This window comes from Lynx rufus, unplaced genomic scaffold, assembly GCF_022079265.1.
Source record: "Lynx rufus isolate CCGP_SWC_20201006 ecotype Redwood Valley unplaced genomic scaffold, mLynRuf1.p SCAF_38, whole genome shotgun sequence".
Classification (NCBI taxonomy): Eukaryota; Metazoa; Chordata; class Mammalia; order Carnivora; family Felidae; genus Lynx; species Lynx rufus.
Window position 1 is genome coordinate 1,700,380 of NW_025814854.1, and position 19,570 is coordinate 1,719,949.

A 19,570-nucleotide genomic window follows, 5' to 3' on the forward strand; every position below is an offset into this window, starting at 1 on the left:
CAGGGCAGGCCCACTCCTCTGGACAGAGCGCCCACCACGAACAGGCCTTCCTTGTCCTGCGTCCTTTACTTTTTCTTTATTGACAAACTTACCTTGGCTTTTTTTTTTCTTTTTTCTTACGGAAACAGTAAGTGCTCAGCATGGAAATGTGGGAACACCCAGAGAGGGATGCGTGGATCGCCCGTGCGGATCTGGAGGTACATCTGCACCTGCCGCCCCGCCCGGGCTTGGGGAGCAGAGACCGGACAGGCTAAAGAAGGGGCTCATCGCGTCACCGCTCAAAGGGCGCAGGGAGGGACGGTTCCATGTGGTGGGAGAGTGCACCGTGAAGACCGACCCAGGGCGAGGAGGGTGGGTGTTACCTGCGTCGGGGGCTCCCCGCGGGACCTGGGCACCGCGCACCGCATCTCCTCCACGTTCGCCCTGAGCAGCAGCTCCTGCAAGAGGCAGCACTTGGCTCTGGCCACCCCCCAGCGCCCTTGGGCCTCGGGAGGGACGAAGGCACAGACCAGCTTCCCGCTCTTCCTCCGCCCCCCTCCCCCGTCCCCCACCTCCTCACAGAACACCCCCCAGAGGGTCTAGGAAGGCAGGGCTCGTCGGTGGGTCCTCACCTCCGCCTTCCAGCGATTGTGTCTCTTGGTCATCTCCAGCAGCTGCTGCTCCTTGGGCGGCTGGTAGGTGCTCCTGGGGACCTGGTGGCGTGGCCGGAGGAAAGCCTGCGGTCAGCGGCTATGGTGTCCGGGGTGTGTAGAAGGGCCAGGCTGGTGGCCAGTGGGATATGGGTGAAGAGAGGGCGGTGCCGGGGACAGGACGGTGGACTGTGGTGCCCATCCCAGCAGAAGCAGGGCTGGGAGGGAGGCTGCTGGGCTCTGACTGGGATCCCCTGGGTGCTGGTGGCCATCGGGGGAGGGAAAGGAAGGACGGCAGGCCAGCAGCAAGAAGGGAGGTGGCCAAGCACGGGGGTCAGGCCCAGTAGACACTGGGGGAACAGGCAGAGGACCACTGAGTGGGCAGGGGATGGAAGGGGAGGTGTGGAGGGGAAAGTGAGTCCAGGAAGGTGTCATGGACCCCAGAAGATGAGGGTCAGGGAGGGGGCGGGGCCATAGCATGAATACTGCAGAGGCCAGGGTGGCCTGAGAGCCATCCACAGGGTCCCGTCACAGGGACCCTCGCCAGCCTGGAGGGAGCAGTGTCCATGGGGGTGGGGCAGGGACAGCCTGGGAACCCCTGAGCTCCAGACCCTAACTCCTTGCCCTCTGCCCTGTGTGCCTAAGGAGCATTGGAATACTTGAGGGACCTGACCCGGGCGAGGGCTCATGGAAGACCTCCCTGGGCAGAGAGGTTGCCATGAGACCTGAAGGTGGTGGGGGTGAGCTGGGACCCCCAGCTCCCCCCTCCCCCTCCACGTGGTCCTTAATTCTGTGAGGAAACCAGATTGGGTCTGGGAAACTGACTCCACCACAAGTGTGTGGGGTAGAGACTTGGATCAGTCAGAACACAGCATCCCCAATCATGGTGATCAGCTCAAGGGGAGGCGTGCGGCCTGAGCTGGCCTGAGCTGGTCTAATCGTACTCTCACAGAATTCTTGGCCCTAGATGTCCTCTCATGCCCTGGATGGTTTACAGTACGGGGAAGGCCTGGGTGGTTTGCTACAACGAAGGAAGTTTGCCCAAAGATAAAGGTGACCCACAGAAGCACAGCTAGAACTCTGATCAAACTCTGCCTGAGGCCTAACCTACTCAGCCAAGAGTCAGCCCGTCCTCCATGGTCTACACCAGCTTGAGCTGCCTTTTTCTGTTACCTACAATACAAAGCATCCTGACTGGCAGAAGTCAGCAAAGTGGGGAGAGAGAGAGGGAGAAGGAGAGGAAGAGGCTCTAGGCAGATGGGACAGGCGTGCAAAGGCCCTGGGGTGGGGACAAGTCCACATGATGGGGTCACACAGACAGACATTATCACCTGCCCATGACCTGAGTAGTACCGAAGAGCATACTGTGAGCTACACATGTGCTATTTAATAGAGAGGGAGACCTATGTCACAACAGGTTACAAGCATGGTCTAGATGCCACGTCCGGACAGGTTTGAGCCCTGTGGCCCCACAGCCTCACTTCATCTCTGCTGACCAGACCTTAGGATGTGGAGCACAGGAGCTCACTGGGCAGGCCCCAGGTCAGCTGGGCTTCCCCACAGAGACGTGGGGTCACCAAACGCTCCTGGTCTGGTCCAGTGCACCTGGGAAGAGCCCAGCCTGCCCCTGGCTCCCAGAGTGCACTCTCCCAGCTTGGATGGGCCGTGCTCACCGCAAATGTCTGCACTTACTGGTTTGGATTTGGCCACGACAGGGACTGGCTCAGGCACTGGGATGGAGCGGGGTCTGGGGACAGTCAGGTTGAACTCCTTGGGCTCTGTGACCTTGGCCTTGGTCTTGGAAACAACGGACTGATTGGCCAACACTTCCTCTAGCTGGTTGATCAGCTTCTGGACTTCCGGCTGCCATCTTGAAGGCAAAGGCAAGAGCAGCCACTTAGGGCCACTTCCTAAGGCCAACCAGGGCACCGCCCTCAGGAGAAGCAGGCCAACCAGGGCACCGCCCTCAGGAGAAGCAGGCCAACCAGGGCACGGCCCTCGGGAGAAGCAGGCCAACCAGGGCACGGCCCTCGGGAGAAGCAGGCCAACCAGGGCACCGCCCTCGGGAGAAGCAGGCCAACCAGGGCACCGCCCTCAGGAGAAGCAGGCCAACCAGGGCACGGCCTTCGGGAGAAGGTCAACGAGGGCACGGCCCTGGGGAACCAAAGGACCCAAGACACCCTGGGTCCACCTTAGGGTGCGGGCTGATAATGGACGCAACAGCCACTCCACTGAGGGCCAGCTATGCCCCGGGCACTCTACCAGCCGCGCCCTGAGTCACGCAGACAGGTGAGGAAACAAGGCCAGCAGCACTGTGGTCACAAGCCATGCTGCTGCGTGGGGAGTTGGGAGGACAGGGACAGAGAGGCCCAGCGGCAGGAATCCAGGGGCCTGAGGAGCAGCAGCGGGAGGGACGCAGAACTAATCTGGGCTTGAGCGGAAGGCCCAGTGCAAGGAGGCCCAGAGAAGCTGGAGGTGTCTGGAATGTTCCTGGAGCTGTGCTGCTGCTGACAGGTGGGGAAGGGGCTACGGGAGCAGGGTGGAGCCTTGGGGTGCCGGTGCCCTGGAGCAGGGGTCTGTGCCCTACACCGCAGGCGGGCCCAGTTCCCATCAGCAGCCTGGCCGGTGGGGTTCCCCTGAGGACAGACAGCGTGGTTTGTACAGCTCCTGGCCCAGCTCGAGGGCCACGGCCATCAGAGGAAGGAAGGGCACTTCTGAGGGGAGTGAGGTTTCCGGAGGGGCAGGGCGGGTCTGGGATGGGGCCGCATATGGCAGTGCTGAGGTGGGTGGCGGGCACCCTGGACCAAGGCTGACCCCACAGGTGGCTCTCTGGGCCCCGAGGGCCCGGGCCCTGGTGGCAGTCCTGTGGATGGGCAGTGAATCCAGCCTGGCTGGGACTGAGGGCTTTCTTCCAGGGAAACGGCAGCTCCAGGGCCACCCCTCCACCTCAGGGCCATGGTTTTCTCTCCCACAGAAGGGCTCCTCCCCCCGGGCCTCTGGCTCTCCAGCACACTGCTGGTACCTAAAGTGGTCTGCTTGTGCCCAAACAGTCTGTCTGTCCCCAGGAAAACCAGGCGGCTCCCCCAGCCCTATAAGAAGGGAAACACCGCAGGGCCAGCTTCACCCTGACCCCAGTAGCCTCTCGTGGAGGCCAAGGGCAGGGCCAAGCCACGGTGCTGGTCCTTCTGCCCGTGGGTTCCGGCCTGCGCAGGTGAAGCCGGGATTTGGCCGAGCCTGTTATGGGGCGCAGGGACAAGAGGGTGGCTTCGGGGAGTGGAGTGCAGGGAGGCTACGGCCTGTCCCACCTCATCAGGGGGCCGATCCAGTTCTCTCGCACATAGGCTGTCTCGTAGATGAGGCTCCACTCGTCTGTGATCCATGAGCACAGGTTTAAGGGGTTGAAGAAGAACCCCAGGAACTGAGGGAGAAGTAGGAACCATTGAGGGGGGGGCCTCGGGACCAGAACCCCTCCCCAACCTGGTGAAGCCCACAGTGCCCCTCACAGGAAAGCCAGTGCCCAGGGGGCAGGGGGCAAGGAAACCACTGTCCACGTCAGGGCAGCAGGCCCCTCGGGAAAGACCCTCCCTCCCCGAGCCCTGCTCGCCCGCCCCCATGCTGGGCTGGGGTGCCTGTGCTGGGGCGCTGCCCCTGGCCACGCTGGCTTCTGCTCACGGCCTCTGGGCGTTCAGGGCAGCCCACTCCGGTCCTGGGGCGTGTCCCTGCCCAGCAGGGCACGTCCCTGCCGGTGGGGACCCTGTGCCTGAGCTACCTGCCCAGGACCTGGAAGGCCCACACCCCACTTCTGGAGAGTTCTTGGTGGGGACAGATGGACAGCAGCCTGCATCCCCTATGGGCTCCGGAATTCCAGGAATAGAGGTACAGTCTGCCCCTGCTTGCCCAGGACAGTGCCAGTGGGTGGGCCCCAGGAGTGACCTGCCCACCCAGCCCCTGGAAGGGACTGAGGATGTTCTCCCTGGGAGAACCCCCGCCACAGCAGGAACTTCTAGCGGCTGTGGGCCCTGCAGGCTGTTTTCCAGTCCTGGCCCTCAAGTCTAACAGATCTGGTTCTAGAAGGCAGTCCAGTTTAGCTTCTCATGGAGGCTGGCTGCCTTGGGGAGAGGGAGGTGTGCTTCTGCAGAGGGGGCTGGCTGTGGCCCCAGGACGTGGCTGTCAGCACAGCTGAGGTGAAGCTCAGCACCCCCCCCAGCCCTCCTCCGAGGGGCAGCCACGCCCGGGGCCTGCTGGGGGACTGTTCTGCAGGAGGGCGTCCACCCAGACGAAACCACACCCGGGCTTGCAGGGCCTTGTCTAGTCAAGGGGACCACTACAGACCATTCAAACCAGGCTCCCAGAAAACCAGGGAGGCCACACGCTGGAGCCCCCCAGGAGAGCTTTGTGTGGACACAGGAAACATGATGCCTCCATCTGGTCCCTAAAAGCACACCCTTGAGCTGTGAGCCTTGGGAACAGGGAGTTTACTGGGGAGGGAGGGAGTCAGCAGATGGGTTCCCGCTGTGGGCCTTTGGGCTCCACCCCAGCACCGCCCGTGGATCTGGGCCCAACGCCTGCCAAGGGCTGGGAGGGCCTTACTCCCGGGGCTTCCGGGTCTGGAGTCGGTGTTTGCTGCGTGCTGTGTGTGGTGGGCACGATGCCCGGGCCCTTGCAGCTGCTGTGAATGGAGTGGCTGAGCAGTGGGGGCACCAGGCACAAGGACAGGACCCCGGCTGCTGTCACTGCCTCCCCAGGGTGGCCACTGCCCGCTGCCCAGCTGCCAGCCGCCCAGCCACGGCCTGTCTCCTGCTCTCCCCATCGCATGGCTGTCTCTCAGCCTTTACCCTTTCCTGCCGGCAGGGGCAGTCAGTGGCCCGCTATCCGGCCTTGGGGTCTCTGCTCCCTTGCTCCTGGCCAGTGCTCCTTGTTGCTCCATCCCCCCGCCCACTCAGCATCTCAGCTGGTGTGCTGCCCCCACCCAGGGATGGCCTGCTCACACCCCTGGGGAGAACTCTCCACAGTGAGGCCCCCATTCTCACCAGGTGTGGGGGCAGGGTCCTGGGGTGAGTTCTCCGGCCCTCTGGAGGATTCCAGCGTGTGAGCGGGGGTCATTGGAGCCAGCAGGATTGCTACTGCCCCCGGAGTGACAGGCCAGCTGCAGCCACATCCAGCACTGTGTCTGGCAGAGACCACGGCCAAGGCTGCCCGAGAACCAGCCTGGGCACGCTGAGCTCACCACCACCTCGTCACTGCTGACCACGGTGGGCTGTGGGGGGCTTCCCCAGGGAGGCCCCAGGGCTGCCATCCTGTCCCTAACAGCTTGCACCCTGTCTTCAAGGCCCAGGCTGACCTCTCCTCTAGAGGCTGGAGGTGGGTGGACCCAATGGGACGGGGGGGGGGGGGGGGGGAGGGGGCGTGGGCAGGGGAGAGAAGGCCCTGCAGAGGGTGCCGCCCCACCCCTGCAGCTCCCCAGCTCCTGTCGGAGTTTGTGGGGGCAGTTTCCATGAATCTCTTCCAGAAAATCTCCAGGGAGGTAACACCCAGCCACCTGCACTGGGGGCCCTAGGCTCGCCGTGTGTGGCCAGCTCTCTGTGTACCTGTCCTGGGTCTGCGTTGTGGGGCAGCCCCAGGAGGGTCCTGTGCCTCCCCCTCTGGGTTCTTCAGGCCAAGGTTGGCCTAGGGCCAGCTCCTGCACTGCGGACCCTGTGCAAGATGACACATAGACCCCCTTGTTCAACAATCACCAGGAATCTGAGGCCTCTGAGAGCAGAGCGTGAACTGAGCATCGGCAGCTCAGCCTGGGGAGCCGGCCCTGGGCACCTCCAGACGCCTCTCAGAAAATGCCTACAATTTGTTTTTTTCTTAGAAAGATGAAGACTGTGTTTAAGATAACTATGCAAATGTTTATCCCCGTGAATTGCTTGTTTACATGTAGGTAGGAAATCCCACCATTAAACACAAATCACGGCCTTGGGCCAGCACTTTCTCTCTTTCCCTTGTTAGGTGGCCAAGGTACCTGTGAGTCTCCAGTGCCACATCTCTGGGGGCTGTGGTCCTAGTGGGCGTCCCTTCCCCCGCTTCCCCCTCCCCCCGCCACTCCCACCGAACTGTCACCGCAGAGCCTGCTGTTTCTTCTGGGAGAGGCCCCAGGGCACTCCCGGGGCCTGTGATACATCCCCGCTCTTCTCCAGGAGTCGCTGTCCTGGTCTGGTGACGGCCCTCCAAGCCCAGTAAGAAGGAGCAAGCCAGTGGTTAAAAGCCTGGTCCAAGAAAGGGCTCTGCTACTCACTTGCTGAGTGGTATTGGGTGAGTCACCCAACCTCTCTGTGCCTCAGTTCCCTCAGCTGTGGGATGGATGCCTCGTAGGACGACCTCCCTGGGTCATTGTGAGGATGGAACGAGAAATGGTCACGGACGAAGCCTGGCCCACAGCAAGTGCTCCACGGGGGCTGGCCACTAAAGAACGGTGGGCCTCGGGCTCAGGCCACAGGAGGGGCCACGGCAGGGCAGGAGATTGGTCCGCAGCCTCCCCCGATGGACGCCAATCCTCAGGGTCCACTCGGACCCACCCCCTTGCCTGCCCCTCAGCCCCCAGGCGGCACAGCCTCTCTCGGAGGGAGGAGTTTGGTCACAGAGAGAGGCCCAGACTCACCACCCACCAGGACCCTGAGGGACGGGAGTCGAGTCCCCCAGGGACAAAACGAGGGTGTCTGCAGCAATGAGAGGGCACCTGTTTGTCATAAACGCACACTAAACCCAGCAGAGTCTCTTCCGTTACAACGAGCCAGAGAGTGAGAGGTCGGCGCTGGCTGGGACACCTTTGCCCTTGGGTTTAGGAGGAAACCGCAGAGCTCACCTTGCGCATCTTGTCCACGGGCTGGGACCTGACGATGTCACAGAAGGGCTGGAAGCCGAGTTCCTCCAGCTGGAACGTGGCCAGGTAGCAGATCACTGGGGAAACAGGGCCGGTGAGTGAGGCCGCCCCTGGGGTGTCCTCCCCTGTGCCCCCTCGCATTCCGTCTTGGGGAATCAGCCGGAGGCCTGACCGGTGCCCGGCAGGTGCGAGGGAGCCGGAGCCGAAGGCCCGCCACCAGCCGGGCAGGTGACCACGGGCAGGAGCTCCACCTGACGCCGTGTGAAAACGACAAAATGCTGCGAGAGGTCGGACGACGGCTCACATGGGTGAGCGTTTGGGGAGCGTCTGTCAAAACGCTCCCACACACGCTCACTGACTTGGCATGTTCTCAGAAATTCTAAAAGTTCCCTGGGTAAAAGGAACATCACTTTGGATTTCAGTTTGTTAATTTTGAGAGATGGAGTAGCCTTAAGCCAAGCAGGACGTGAACACCCGGGCAGGTGAGGGTCCCCGGGCGGGGGCTGTTCATTGCGCTGGCTGCTGGGCAGGCCAGTGACGTGCCGCTGGCTGTGACACCTGAGCTGAGCGTCGGGGGCACAGGCAGAGCTCAGGGGCCAGCTCCCGACCTGGCATCGGGTCACTAAATTCAGCTTCCCAGCACCCTGCTGTCCCCAAGCCTTCTCCTTCTGAACAGGGGCTCTGAGGCCTAGCGCAGGGTCTGGGGGCTGAACCAACGCCCCCACCCGGAGGCACTGACCACTCTGCCCGCAATGTTCACCCCACGCCACGGAAGCAGGTGGCCCTCCGGGGCCTGCGGGAGACCAGGCGGAGACAATTCATATTTAATCCCCTGCTGGACAGTCCAGACTGCGGCCACAAGGCTGGCCCTGCCCTATGTCCTCGGGGCTGAGGGGGTCAGGAACCTGGCCAACGATAAAGGCTTGTCATTTCACCCAGGCTGGCCTTTTGGGGGCACTGTCTCTGAAGCAGGCTGTGCCTCCCTCAGGGACCCGAGGCTCTGGACCCCAGCCTGGCTATTAGTGAGCCCGGAGTCTGTTCGCACGTCTGTAAGGCAGACCCGGTCCAGTCACTCAAGGCAGCCGTGAGGACCCAACGAGTGAGGGGCAGGGAGAGAGCCCGGAAAGCAGCGTGCTGCAGAAGCAGGGGCTGGCGTCCAGCACGAGCCCGAGGAGCTCCTCTCTGTGGCCGCCTCTCCAGGTCGTCACCAGTGTTGTCTGTGCCTTGTGCAGGGGGCAAGGGCAGCGGGCCTGGCCCACAGGGACACCTACCCTCAAAGAGGCTGTAGTCGGCCCGTGGGCAGAGACAGCCGGCCCGCACGTAGAAGGCATCCACCACCACGGCCAGCAGCTTCTGGTACTCGAGGCACCCAGACAGCACCTCCAGAATGAACGCCTGCTTCCGGGGGCTCAGGGTCTAGGAAAGAAACAGCCCGGGAGGGGGGAGGGGGCCGTGGGCCAGGGCCAGGCACCCGGTCCGTGCTGGGGAAGCGTTCTCTCAGTGCACCCCTCCCCAAGCTGTTGGCAGAGTCCACGGCAGTCCGGCGCCCCGACCCTCTGACCCAGCGGGTCCGCCCCAGGATGTGGTCCCTCGGGTGCTCCTGGATAGTGACCACGGGCTGGGGGCAGAGACAGAAATAAACAGGCATGAAAAATGTGTGATTTCACTTGTATGAGGCCCCAGGACCGAGAGAGGATGGTGGGAGCCGGGGGCCGGAGTGGGGGTGGGCATTTAGGGTTTCACGGGAACGGTTTCTGTTGTGGAGGATGAGAAAGTTCTGGGAAGGAGGGTGGGGACGGCTGCACAACAGTGTGAATGTTCTTAATGCCACAGAGCCGTGCACTTAACAGTGGCTAAGATGATAAATGTTATGTCATGTGTGTTTTACCACAATGAGAGAAAAAAAGAGCACGTTCCTATAAAGGTTTTCAAGTGAATTATTAAAAAAAATAATCCCCCCCCCCAAAAAAATGGTAAGGAAAACCTGCGAAGTCAGGAATTACCAGTAACTGGAGGGACTGTGTTCTCCCCACGGGCTTCTGCTGGGGACACTGACTTTTCCCCACTTACCCCTTGGACAACTGTGTTGTCACACGTTAGTTATTCAAAAAAGTGATTAAGCTTTTGAAAACAAGAAGACTGAAAAAGAACATCTAGTGTTGCCAGCACGGCCATGAGAGGGGCTGGTGGGGACCGGTGCCGTTGGGTCTTTCCTGAAAGCAATTTGGAAATGTGTTTCAAGTACCTTGTGCTTCCCGTACCCTTTAATCCAGTAATTACTTCTGGGAATGTGAGGAAACCATCCAAAATACAGGAAACAGCCGCATACAAGAAGTTCAGGGCATTTAAGAAGCAAAATTTTCTTAATGTTTTTTTTTTTTTTTTTCCATATCGTCTGCCTTGCTTTTAATCAGCTTGGAATGTTGGCAGTTTCTGGCTGTGTCTGGCTGGCCGCAGGAGTCAGTCCTGCAAAACCGAGAAGTGCCCCGAGTGTCTTTGAGTGTCACCCCTGTGCGGTCCTCTACACCCAAAGACAAGAGGTTTTCCCTCACTGTTCAGCATACACTCCAAGCTTTTCAACTTCAGGGGGAAAAAAATCATTGTATGTTTTCCTATATTGTACATTTTATATTTTTTATTTTAATTTTTATTTTAGAGAGACAGCGAGCATGAGCAGAGAGAGGGGCAAAGGAGAGAGAGAGAGAGAGGGAGGGAGAGGGAGGGAGGGAGGGAGGGAGAGAGAGAGAGAGAGAGAGAGAGAGAGAGAATCCCAAGAAGGCTCCATGACTATGGTGTGTTGTAAATTTTAGGCTATTTCATATACATCACATTAACACTGCCATATCAAATTTAGTGTATAGATTTTGCAAATAAGATACTGTATGTAATCCCTAACTGTATCTGTAGTGTATATGTAATTATTTATGCCCAAAAAATGTTTTAATTCTTTCTGAAAAGGAAAAGAAAGAAGTTCAGGGTGAAGGAAAATGGTAAGGACCTAAGTGTCAGTGGTGGGGAGTCGCTAGGTCAGACGCTCTCTCCCGTCACAGGGAGCGAGGCAGCCATTGAAGTCAGTCCTGCGAGATCTCCAGGAGGGGACAAGACGGTTAATGCAGCATGAAACCAGAATGCAGACCTCGACCCAAACAGATGCAAAACACTGCAAAACATACTCACCAGTAGTGTCATTAAAACAACAAAAAAATTTTTTTGCCCATCTATTAGATAAATTTTGGCAACTCATTGTTTTATTTTGGATGTTTTATTATCAGTGAAGTTTTCATATGTTTATTGGACATTTGTATTTCTTTTTTTTTTTAACGTTTATTTTTAAGAGAGAGAGAGAGAAACAGAGTGTGAGTGGGGAGGGGCAGAGAGAGCGGGGACAGAGGCTCTGACGTGGGCTCTGTGCTGACAGCAGAGTCTTCTGGGCTCAAACTCACAAACCGAAAGATCAGGACCTGAGTGGAAGTCAGATGCTCAGCCCTCTGAACCACCCAGGTGCCCCCCTCTTATTTTCATGCGAAGAAAACGACCTGAGGGGTCCTGGACGAGCCACAGGACCTCGGAGAGCCTCTGTCTCCACACCTGCGAGTGTGGATGTTGTCTTGGCAGACCGTGTCATTCCCACGTCCTTCCCGAGGTGCCCCTGAGCCCCAGAGGCTGGAAGCCTGAAACCGTGTTCTTCAGTGGGCTATGCCCCCGTGGCTCTGGCACAGTTTGGTTGTGCTAAGGAGATGCCCTTACAGGAGAGACAGGAGGTCAAGGGAGATGACGTCCCCTCCCCCCCCCCCCGCCCCCCACAGAGGTGACCACTGTGCAGCAGGAGCTGCCCTGGACTTGGGTTCTGAAACCCTCCCCATGGCTTGGAGCACAGCCTGGCTTCACTAGATCCCTTGCTCCTTCCAGTGCCGGGACTGGGCTCCAGCAATATTCGGATGCCAATACTCCCCTCCTGACACCTCCTCTCCTCACGTGGGAGGGTCTCCGGCCTCCAGCCCAGTCTCTTCAAGGTCTGTGCTCACCCCGGGGGGCACCGCAACCGGCATCTAGGCTGAAAACGTGCCCTTCCAACCGTGGGTCCCCGGCCCGCCCTCCCTGGACTCCAGAAAGTTCTGTCTGCTCCTGTACCCTCCCCCGACTCGGGTGTCTGGCCTCTGGCCTTTGCCCCAACCCCCTGGCCTCCCCATCTCAGCACAACCCCAGAAAGTCTTTGTTGCCTCCCTCTCCCTCTGCCTCATGGCTGGGCCGGGGGAACCTCTGCACTCTGGCTTCTCCTCTCGACCTTCCTCTGTTTCCAGCCTGGCCACCAAGTAGTTCTTTTAAAATGGGGATCGGATCATGTCTGTCCTTCTTCAGAGCCTGCCAGAAGAAGTCCTTCCGATGGCCAGCGAGGCTCTGTGTGGACTGGTCTGGCTCCCTCGGGGTCCTTACCTAACGCTGTCTCCGCTCCAGCCACACTGGCCTCCCTCTGCTTCTCCAGCTTGTAGGATGTCCCCTCACGGCCTCCATGCTAGCTGTTCCCTCTGTTTGCAACACTCTTCCCTGTACACTTGCTCCTTCACTCCCACCCGGTCTTTGCTCAGACGCTACCTGACCCGGGAGGCGTCCCTGACACCGCCACCGCCCCCCCCCCCCCCCCCCGTCAGACGCTGCCTATGCCTAGCGCTCTCGCCGAGTTGCACACGCAGGCAGCCGATTCCCTTCCCTGCTACAATGTTACGGTGGTGCTCCAGACAGGGAACAGAATGTCCTGCCTTCCTGGGCAGTTGTGGGGACCCAGGGACATCCCCCCAGTGCAGGCGAGGCACAGAGCAGCATCTCCTTCCAGGGGCAGCTCTGGTCTCACGGTCCTCTGACCCCCGGGCTGAGCGCACAGCGGGCGCGTTCTGTCAGAGGAAGGCCGGGCGCCCGTGCGGGCAGGGCAGAAAGCAATGAGTCAGCGAGCCTGGAGCTGAGGCTGCATGAGTTTGCAGGACGCCTGCTGACAGGCTCCCGCACTTCTGAGGCTCAGACAACAGTGACTCCGCTGCTCATTAATTACGTCTGCGTTTGGGAAGTGTGAGTCTGTGTTAATAAGGTCAGAGCGCGGAGCCTGCGGCTCTAAGCCCTGATGCCATCTATCCCCGGGCACGGAGGTCAGGCGGGGCTGCACGGGGCCAAGGGGCCCCGGAGGACACAGAGCTAAGCAGTAAATGACACCCTGGCCCGTGGGCCAGGCTGGGCCCAGGGCCAGGTCTTTGCCACCAGGGAAGGTCAACCCGGCTGGTCATGGTGGGGAGACTGAGGCCTGGGGCAGTGACCAAGTCCTTCTGGCCAGGCCAGCAGAGGGCTGCTGGGGCTGGGCTGGCCAGGCTGTCTCCAGGAGGAGGTAGGGAGAGAGCTGAATTGCACCGAGGGGGCCCCGGTACCAGAGCTGACCCTTAATTCCAAACCCACCTCAGCCACAGACCACAGAGGGCTGTGGCCGCCCAAGGGCCTCTGAGTGTGGATACCGTTTTGGGCCTTGGTCAAGTTCAGGACTCTGGAGTCCACAGCCCCTGGCCAGCCCCCAGGGAGGGCAGCAAGGCCCTGGATAACAGTTTCGCGGATAGTCTGGGAGGTGGCCGGGCCTGCGAGCCTGCCGACTTTCCACCATCACTGGCTGCCTCTGGCCGGAGCCCCCAGACCCAGTTTGCCAGAGTTAGGGCAGAGCTAGACTGGGGCCTGGGGCAGGAAAGGGGCCTGGTTGTGGATTTAATCAGAACACAGAACGTGTAAGTTGTGTCACAACACCTAGAGGCTCCTGCTAATCAGTGACGTGTTGGCTGAGGTGGGTATTATGCTAAGTGAAACAAGTCGGCCAGAGAAAGGCAGATACCATGTTTTCACTCATATGTGGATCTTGAGAAACTTAACAGAAGACCATGGGGGAGGGGAAGGGGAAAAAGAAAAAAAAGTTACAGAGAGGGAGGGAGGCAAACCATAAGAGACTCCTAAATGCTGAGAACAAACTGAGGGTTGATGGGGGGTGGGAGGGAGGGGAGGGTGGGTGATGGGCATCGAGGAGGGCACCTGTTGGGGTGAGCACTGGGGGTTGTATGGAAACTAATCTGACAATAAATTATATTAAAAAACAAAAAAAGAAGAGCAAAGGAAACAGGCTGCCCGGTGTCTAATCCCTTCTCCCTTTTTTCCTGCTCAACAGAAAAATGCTATCTCATTGCGGATGGTGGTTTGCTCAGCTAAAACTTTTTCCAGGCCCCTGCTCACGGAGCCATGTAGCAGATGGCTTTAATCAATGAGATCTAATGGCAAACTGCCGGGTGCAGCCTCCAAGGAAGCTCTTAGAAAGTGAGGCAGATTCACCCGGCACGTGCCTTTATGCTGTTTGCCTTTCTCCTCTTCTCTCCTGGGATATGGATGCAATGCTGGAGGCAGGGCAGCCATTTTGTGACTACAAAACAAAGGTACATTGCAAGCATGGCCGAGCAGAGAGGAGGGAAAATACATTCCTAATGGCACCACGGAGCCCCTGAGCCCACCCTGGACTGCCTGTACGTACGCAGACTGCTTCTTATGTGAGCGAAGATACCTCCAATTTCTTTAAGCCATTGCTTTTCTGGATTTTCTCACAGCCAAACACTATTTATTTCCTAACAGATACAGGTCCGAGAAGATCAGATCGTTCAGAGATAGAAATACATATCGCTTCAAAACTCAGGAGGTAAAATGAATGTTGATTATGTGCACCGACTGCCTTTCCCCACCTATTTCATCGGCAGAGATGAAAACACTTGCTAGCACAATATGTAAGCAAAAGGCTTTGGGGGAACAAACACACCCTGCCCGCCAACGAGAGTGCGAGCACGTAGACCCCTCTACTGGCAAGATCTACGGAAACCATGGCGGCCAGCTCCCCCACCGTGGAGAAGCTGCATTTTCTGGGACTTGGCCCGAGGTGTGCCTTCCCAGGTGCAGAGGGACAAGCGGACGGGTCCGTCTCACGGTGGTTCTGATACTGAAAGACTGGAAACGGCCTACAAGCCCATCGACAGGCGATGGTCATGACGGTTATGTCACAGCCAGGCAACAGGATGCTTTCAGCTCTAAGGACAGAACGTGGAAGAGTCCTCATGGTACTTTAAGTGTTGTGTGCACTTACGCACATTTATGTTATAATGTACTACCATTTTGTAGAAGTTTAAAAAATTGTATGCACAAATGATACTGTTTTCATATATAAAACATATAATTTAGATGTAATTTTTGCTACATCCAATACCCATGCAAGAGAGGCCTGGGCAGTCTCTGGAAGGGACCACAGGACACTGCTCTCTGCCTGTCTCCTGGGAGGGCCAGTATGGGGGGTAGACCCCACTGGATACCATCTTGAGCCTTTTGGGTTTTCGATCTTTGATGTCATAAACCAGGCACTTAAACATATTAAAATAAAAAACGTTTCCTGAGCCCAGGAAGCTACTGACTAGGACAGCAAGTTCCAGGCGTTCTGGCCCTTGGCCACACTGCCGCCTTCCAGGCGAGGACATGGGTGGTGATCCAGGCCCCCAGCCCCCCAGTTCCTGCTTTCCCCCTGTCCCTCTGGCGGGGGGTGGGGCGGGCTGGGTGCTCAGCTGAGCCTCTCCTCACCCCCGCTTCACCCTTGTGCTGACTGCCCAGCTGCCCAGCACCACTCCTGCCAGCCCAGTGCTGACCTTTCCATTCCCCTGCCCGCCCTTGCCCATGGTTTGGCCCGGGGCCCAAGGTTCTGCGCACTCGGATCCCACTTGGCCTCCCCGCCCACACAGCGCCTGTCACAGGTCAGGACTCTGCCGTCCTGACTCATTCAGGTCCCTCTGCCTGAGGTGGGGGGGGGGGGGTTTGCGGAATCCCTGTTCTCCCAGACCTCCCACCCCTCTGGTTCTATCTCAGTCTCAAAGCCAGAGTCTTCTCTGAGGTCTGCTGAGACCTCATGGACTTTGTGGATGCCCCAAGCTGCCTGCTGTGCCCAGTACGCCCCCGCCCTGGTCCTGCAGGCCCAAGCTGACTCTCTGGGAGTCCCTATGCCCCACCTGTTCAGCCTGGCGCCCAGCTGTCATGCTGGCTGGCCACGTGGGTCTCTGGGAGCGCAGGTGGGGGAAGGGGCGGCCAAAGGCAACACCCAGGGAGGGACGCCCAGCAGCAGCCCTCTCCCCTACAGGAAACTCTCCAGTCTGCCGTCGTCGTGCTCTAATGAAATGACACTTGTTCCAAAGTGACATTAACTACGGGGGGCAGAGCTTGGAGCACGGGGGAGGCGAGGATTCCTGTCCCTCCCGAGGGCCTGGCCAGGGAGCACATGAGAACCCAGGCTTTCAGGCCAGCCCAGGTGCTTGCTGGTTCCATCACCCTCACCCCCCTGATCCCTCCCTCCTCTCTCCAGCCCCAGCCAGGCCCTCAGTGCCACTGTCAGGTCGTTTTGGAGACTGGCATCTGCAGAGGCTTGATGCCCACGTCTCAGCACCTACACACCCAGTGGTGATGATGGATCCCTTTCTGATCTACAGATAATCTGCAGAGAGAAAGTCAGCACACTGTACCCCAATCCACAAGTCCTTGTACCTTCCCCACCCTTCGGCCAGGCTTCATCTGAACACCTCAGGCGCCCTCCTCTGCACCTAGTCCCCAGAGTCCAGCATTTCGGCAGCAACCCTGAGTGTGCCAACCTGGCCCCTCCATCCTTGGCCTCTCCCAGGAGGTTCCCTGTCTATACAAATGTCCTGGGGCTACCCTAACAAATTACCACAAACTTGGCCGCTGAAAACAACAGGGATGTAGGCTTTCGAGTTCTGGAGGACAGAATTCTGAAATTGAGGTGTCGCCAGGTCAGGTCACAGGGAGGGTCCACACCGTGCTTCTCCCCAGCCGCAGGTGGTTGCGGGATCCTGGCGTCCACATCTCATGGATATATCTGTGGTCACGTGGCTTTCTTCCCTGGTCTCTGTGTTGAGATTTCCCTCTCCTTATAAGGATGCTAGTCACTGGATTTGGGGCTCACCCTAAGTCAAGGATGCTCTTATCTCGAGATTCCTAACCATATCTGCAGAGGTGGCATTTCTAAATAAGGTCACATTCACAGGTAACCGGCAGCCAGCACTTGAAGGTATCTTTTTCCAGCCAGGACCCCTGCCCGATGGGCTCGTGTGCTGCGTTGTTTTCTGCCAGGCGGCAGCCTTGAGCCTTGAGTCTAACAAAAGCAGTGGGTTCCTTCAATTTTCTGGACACAAGAGTGTGTTGTCCCCACTGGGTCAGACTTGAGGCGGGCATTGGAAAGGATCTGGGAAGACCAGCGTGTCAGAAAACGCAGTTGCCGGCCTCTCCATCTGACGCGAGCATCCGTGCACACCCCGGCGACGCTGGCCAGATCCCTGGGACTCGGTGCGGTGGGTCTGGGGGCAGAGGCGTGCTGGCCTCCCTCCCCACGGAAACGCACACATAGGGGCATGATGCCACGGCTCGCTAAGCGACAACTGCCGGCAATAATGTGTTGTCACAGACCCAACTTTCTGTAACGGTTATTACTGAGACATAAAGACGCTGGCCTTGCTGTTTTTGCTGGGCGGTGGGGGAAAGCTTAGCAGGGCGGATGCAGGGGAGCTGAGGGCAGAGCAGAGACGCCAAGGGGCCTCCTTGCAAGTGGAAGTTGAGAGAAGCTCGGGCGAGGTCTTTCTTTTAGGGTGACACCAACAACAGCAGTCGTGGCTGACGCGAGAGACCCGAGGAGGGTGGGACAGAGGCAGCTGCCCCGCCAGGCCCTGGGCCCAAGCGGGGTGGGGGGGAGGGGGCGCTGAGCTGTGCAGGGCGTTTCCGCTTGGGGAAGGTCATTGTGGTAGGGCCTGGCCCTGGCTGTTTTCATCATTTCCCCAAATGCTAGGGTCTCAGGGACGAGCTTGAGAGAGGGGTACAGGCTGCTGCCCGGCCCCTGCTGCCAGAGACATCGGTTCCTGAATGAAGCCGGGGAGAAGGGGTTGGGTCAGCGGTCCCAAGCTTTCTCTCGTGGGAGAGTCTCTGGTTTCTGGACCCCTCTAGCCTTTGTGTGCACAGCCCAGGGCCCCAGCCCCTTCTGCAAGGCAGCGACCACTTCAGGTTTTTGGGCCGCTGGACCACAAGGCACAAGGCAGCTGACGAAGGAAGAGCGTTCCCTACCACACCGCAAGGGAAAGGGAGCCCCTCTGTGGCCGGGGGCCCAGCAGAGCCCACGCCTGAGCAGGTCATGGGGGCTAGCCCACCTCCCCGGGGGTGGGCGCGGTGAGTAGCTCACACCCGCCTGTTCAGGAAAAGCAATTCCGCCTGGCAATTAAGGACAAGCATCCTGTAATTAACGCATTTGCTACAGCAGCCCCAGGGGGGCTGGGCCCCTGCAATGCATGCTCCCGCTCCCGGGGCACCTACCCACCCCCGGTGGACGGACCGACAGACGCACAGAGAGGCTTCTGAGGGCGGCCGAGCTGACAGGTGGTGCTCCAGCGGCCCCGAGCCGTCCCAGGACGTCAGCCAAGCGGACTCTGTGTGTGTGCTTGAAATGGGGTGGGCTGTAGTCGGGGGAGAAAAGAACAAGGACCATCCGGGGGCACGGGGACAAGAGGTGAGTAGCAGGGGGGCGGCGGGTGGGGGGGAAGGTCCCTTATTTCTGCCAGCTGCGGGCCACGAGAAGAAGGAGGTGGGGGCTCCTGTGGGCCTCTCTGTCGGAAGCCGGTCAGCTCGCTGGCTGCTTGTGCGTAGCTGCCCTGGGAGGAGGCCACCCTCCAGAGTGGAGGTCAATCCAAGCTCACTCTTCTCTATGTTCCGTTTTGGATGGTACCGTGCAGGCACGTCCTGAGGCACGGTGCCAATGTTCCCTTTCACAAGAGTGGTCTGATGCACGTTCCAGATGCGAGGGATGCCTCTCGGGGCACAGAGAGGGTCCCTGAAGGCCCCGAGAAACACTGCAGCCACTATTGTGACCTAGAGTGAAGCTGAGGACATCCAGCCTTCGAATGGCACGGGGCCGTGCCCAGGGCCTCTCCCCAGGGAGGACGGAAAGCAGCTGTCTTCCTAGAAAGTAACTAGCTACATGACAGGTGTCACCAGCATGCCTCCCAGCGAGCCCCGAGCCGCCACTGATCCTACCTGCAGGGCGGTGGACGCGGCCTCCAGGAACTGCTCAGCACTGCCCTTCTTAGCCTTAAATTTGTCCAGTTGCCCAATCACAGTTTCAATGCATTTTCCGTAGTAGGCCATCTTCCCAGGGCAGGACTCTAGAAGCAAACCACTACAGGTCACACCCTCCATGACCTCTGGGCTGTCAGCTCGGCAGGTGGCAAAGGCAGCCACAGAGGCTTTATCAATAGACGGGACGTCCCCTGGGAGCCTGGGACCTCTCACAGTGAGGCATGTTAGAGGGAGACAGGGACCCCAGCTGGGGAAACCCGGGCCCACTTCCTGGACCGTGTCCTTGCAGGACTCTGCCGTCCATGGGCCCAGGCTGGCCCTGAGGAGCCCACCCCAGGCCCCCACCCACCCACAGATCCTGGAGGCTCCCAGGCTTCCCCACGTGGCCCCAAGCCCCACAACTGTGCATGGCTGGGGAGGACGCGTGGGAGGGGTAGGCCTCTGAGCATATCTCAGCCTAGCTGGGGTTCAGTGACTGTTTATACAGAAGGTCTTGCCCAGAGGGGTAGGTGACCTAATCCCAAATGGTTGGGGCAAGAAGAATCCTCAGGTCACCAGGTTCAACACTCCCATTTTATTTATTTAAAAAAAAAATGTTGGGGCGCCTGGGTGGCGCAGTCGGTTAAGCGTCCGACTTCAGCCAGGTCACGATCTCGCGGTCCGCGAGTTCGAGCCCCGCGTCAGGCTCTGGGCTGATGGCTCAGAGCCTGGAGCCTGTTTCCGATTCTGTGTGTCTCCCTCTCTCTCTGCCCCTCCCCCGTTCATGCTCTGTCTCTCTCTGTCCCAAAAATAAAAAAAAATAAAAAAATAATGTTTATTTATTTTGAGAGAGAGAGAAAGAGTGTGAGAAAGGGAGGGTCTGAGAGAGAGAGAGAGAGAGAGAGAGAGAGAGAGAGAGAATCCCAAG

At 59.0% G+C, this 19,570-nt stretch overlaps 1 protein-coding gene across 1 annotated transcript in view; it reads right to left on the minus strand.

The window, feature by feature from the left end:
- Positions 1–18,732, minus strand: part of CFAP99 (cilia and flagella associated protein 99) — a 31,643-nt gene extending 12,911 nt beyond the window's left edge. The window contains exons 1-7 of the mRNA XM_047094145.1: positions 18,622–18,732; positions 8,766–8,910; positions 7,477–7,571; positions 3,935–4,047; positions 2,322–2,499; positions 612–692; positions 363–437 (exon numbers count right to left, since the gene is read on the minus strand). Coding sequence (XP_046950101.1) covers positions 363–437; positions 612–692; positions 2,322–2,499; positions 3,935–4,047; positions 7,477–7,571; positions 8,766–8,910; positions 18,622–18,732 — 798 coding nt within the window. The remainder of the gene's footprint in view (positions 1–362; positions 438–611; positions 693–2,321; positions 2,500–3,934; positions 4,048–7,476; positions 7,572–8,765; positions 8,911–18,621) is intronic.
- Between the last annotated feature and the right edge of the window lie 838 nt (positions 18,733–19,570).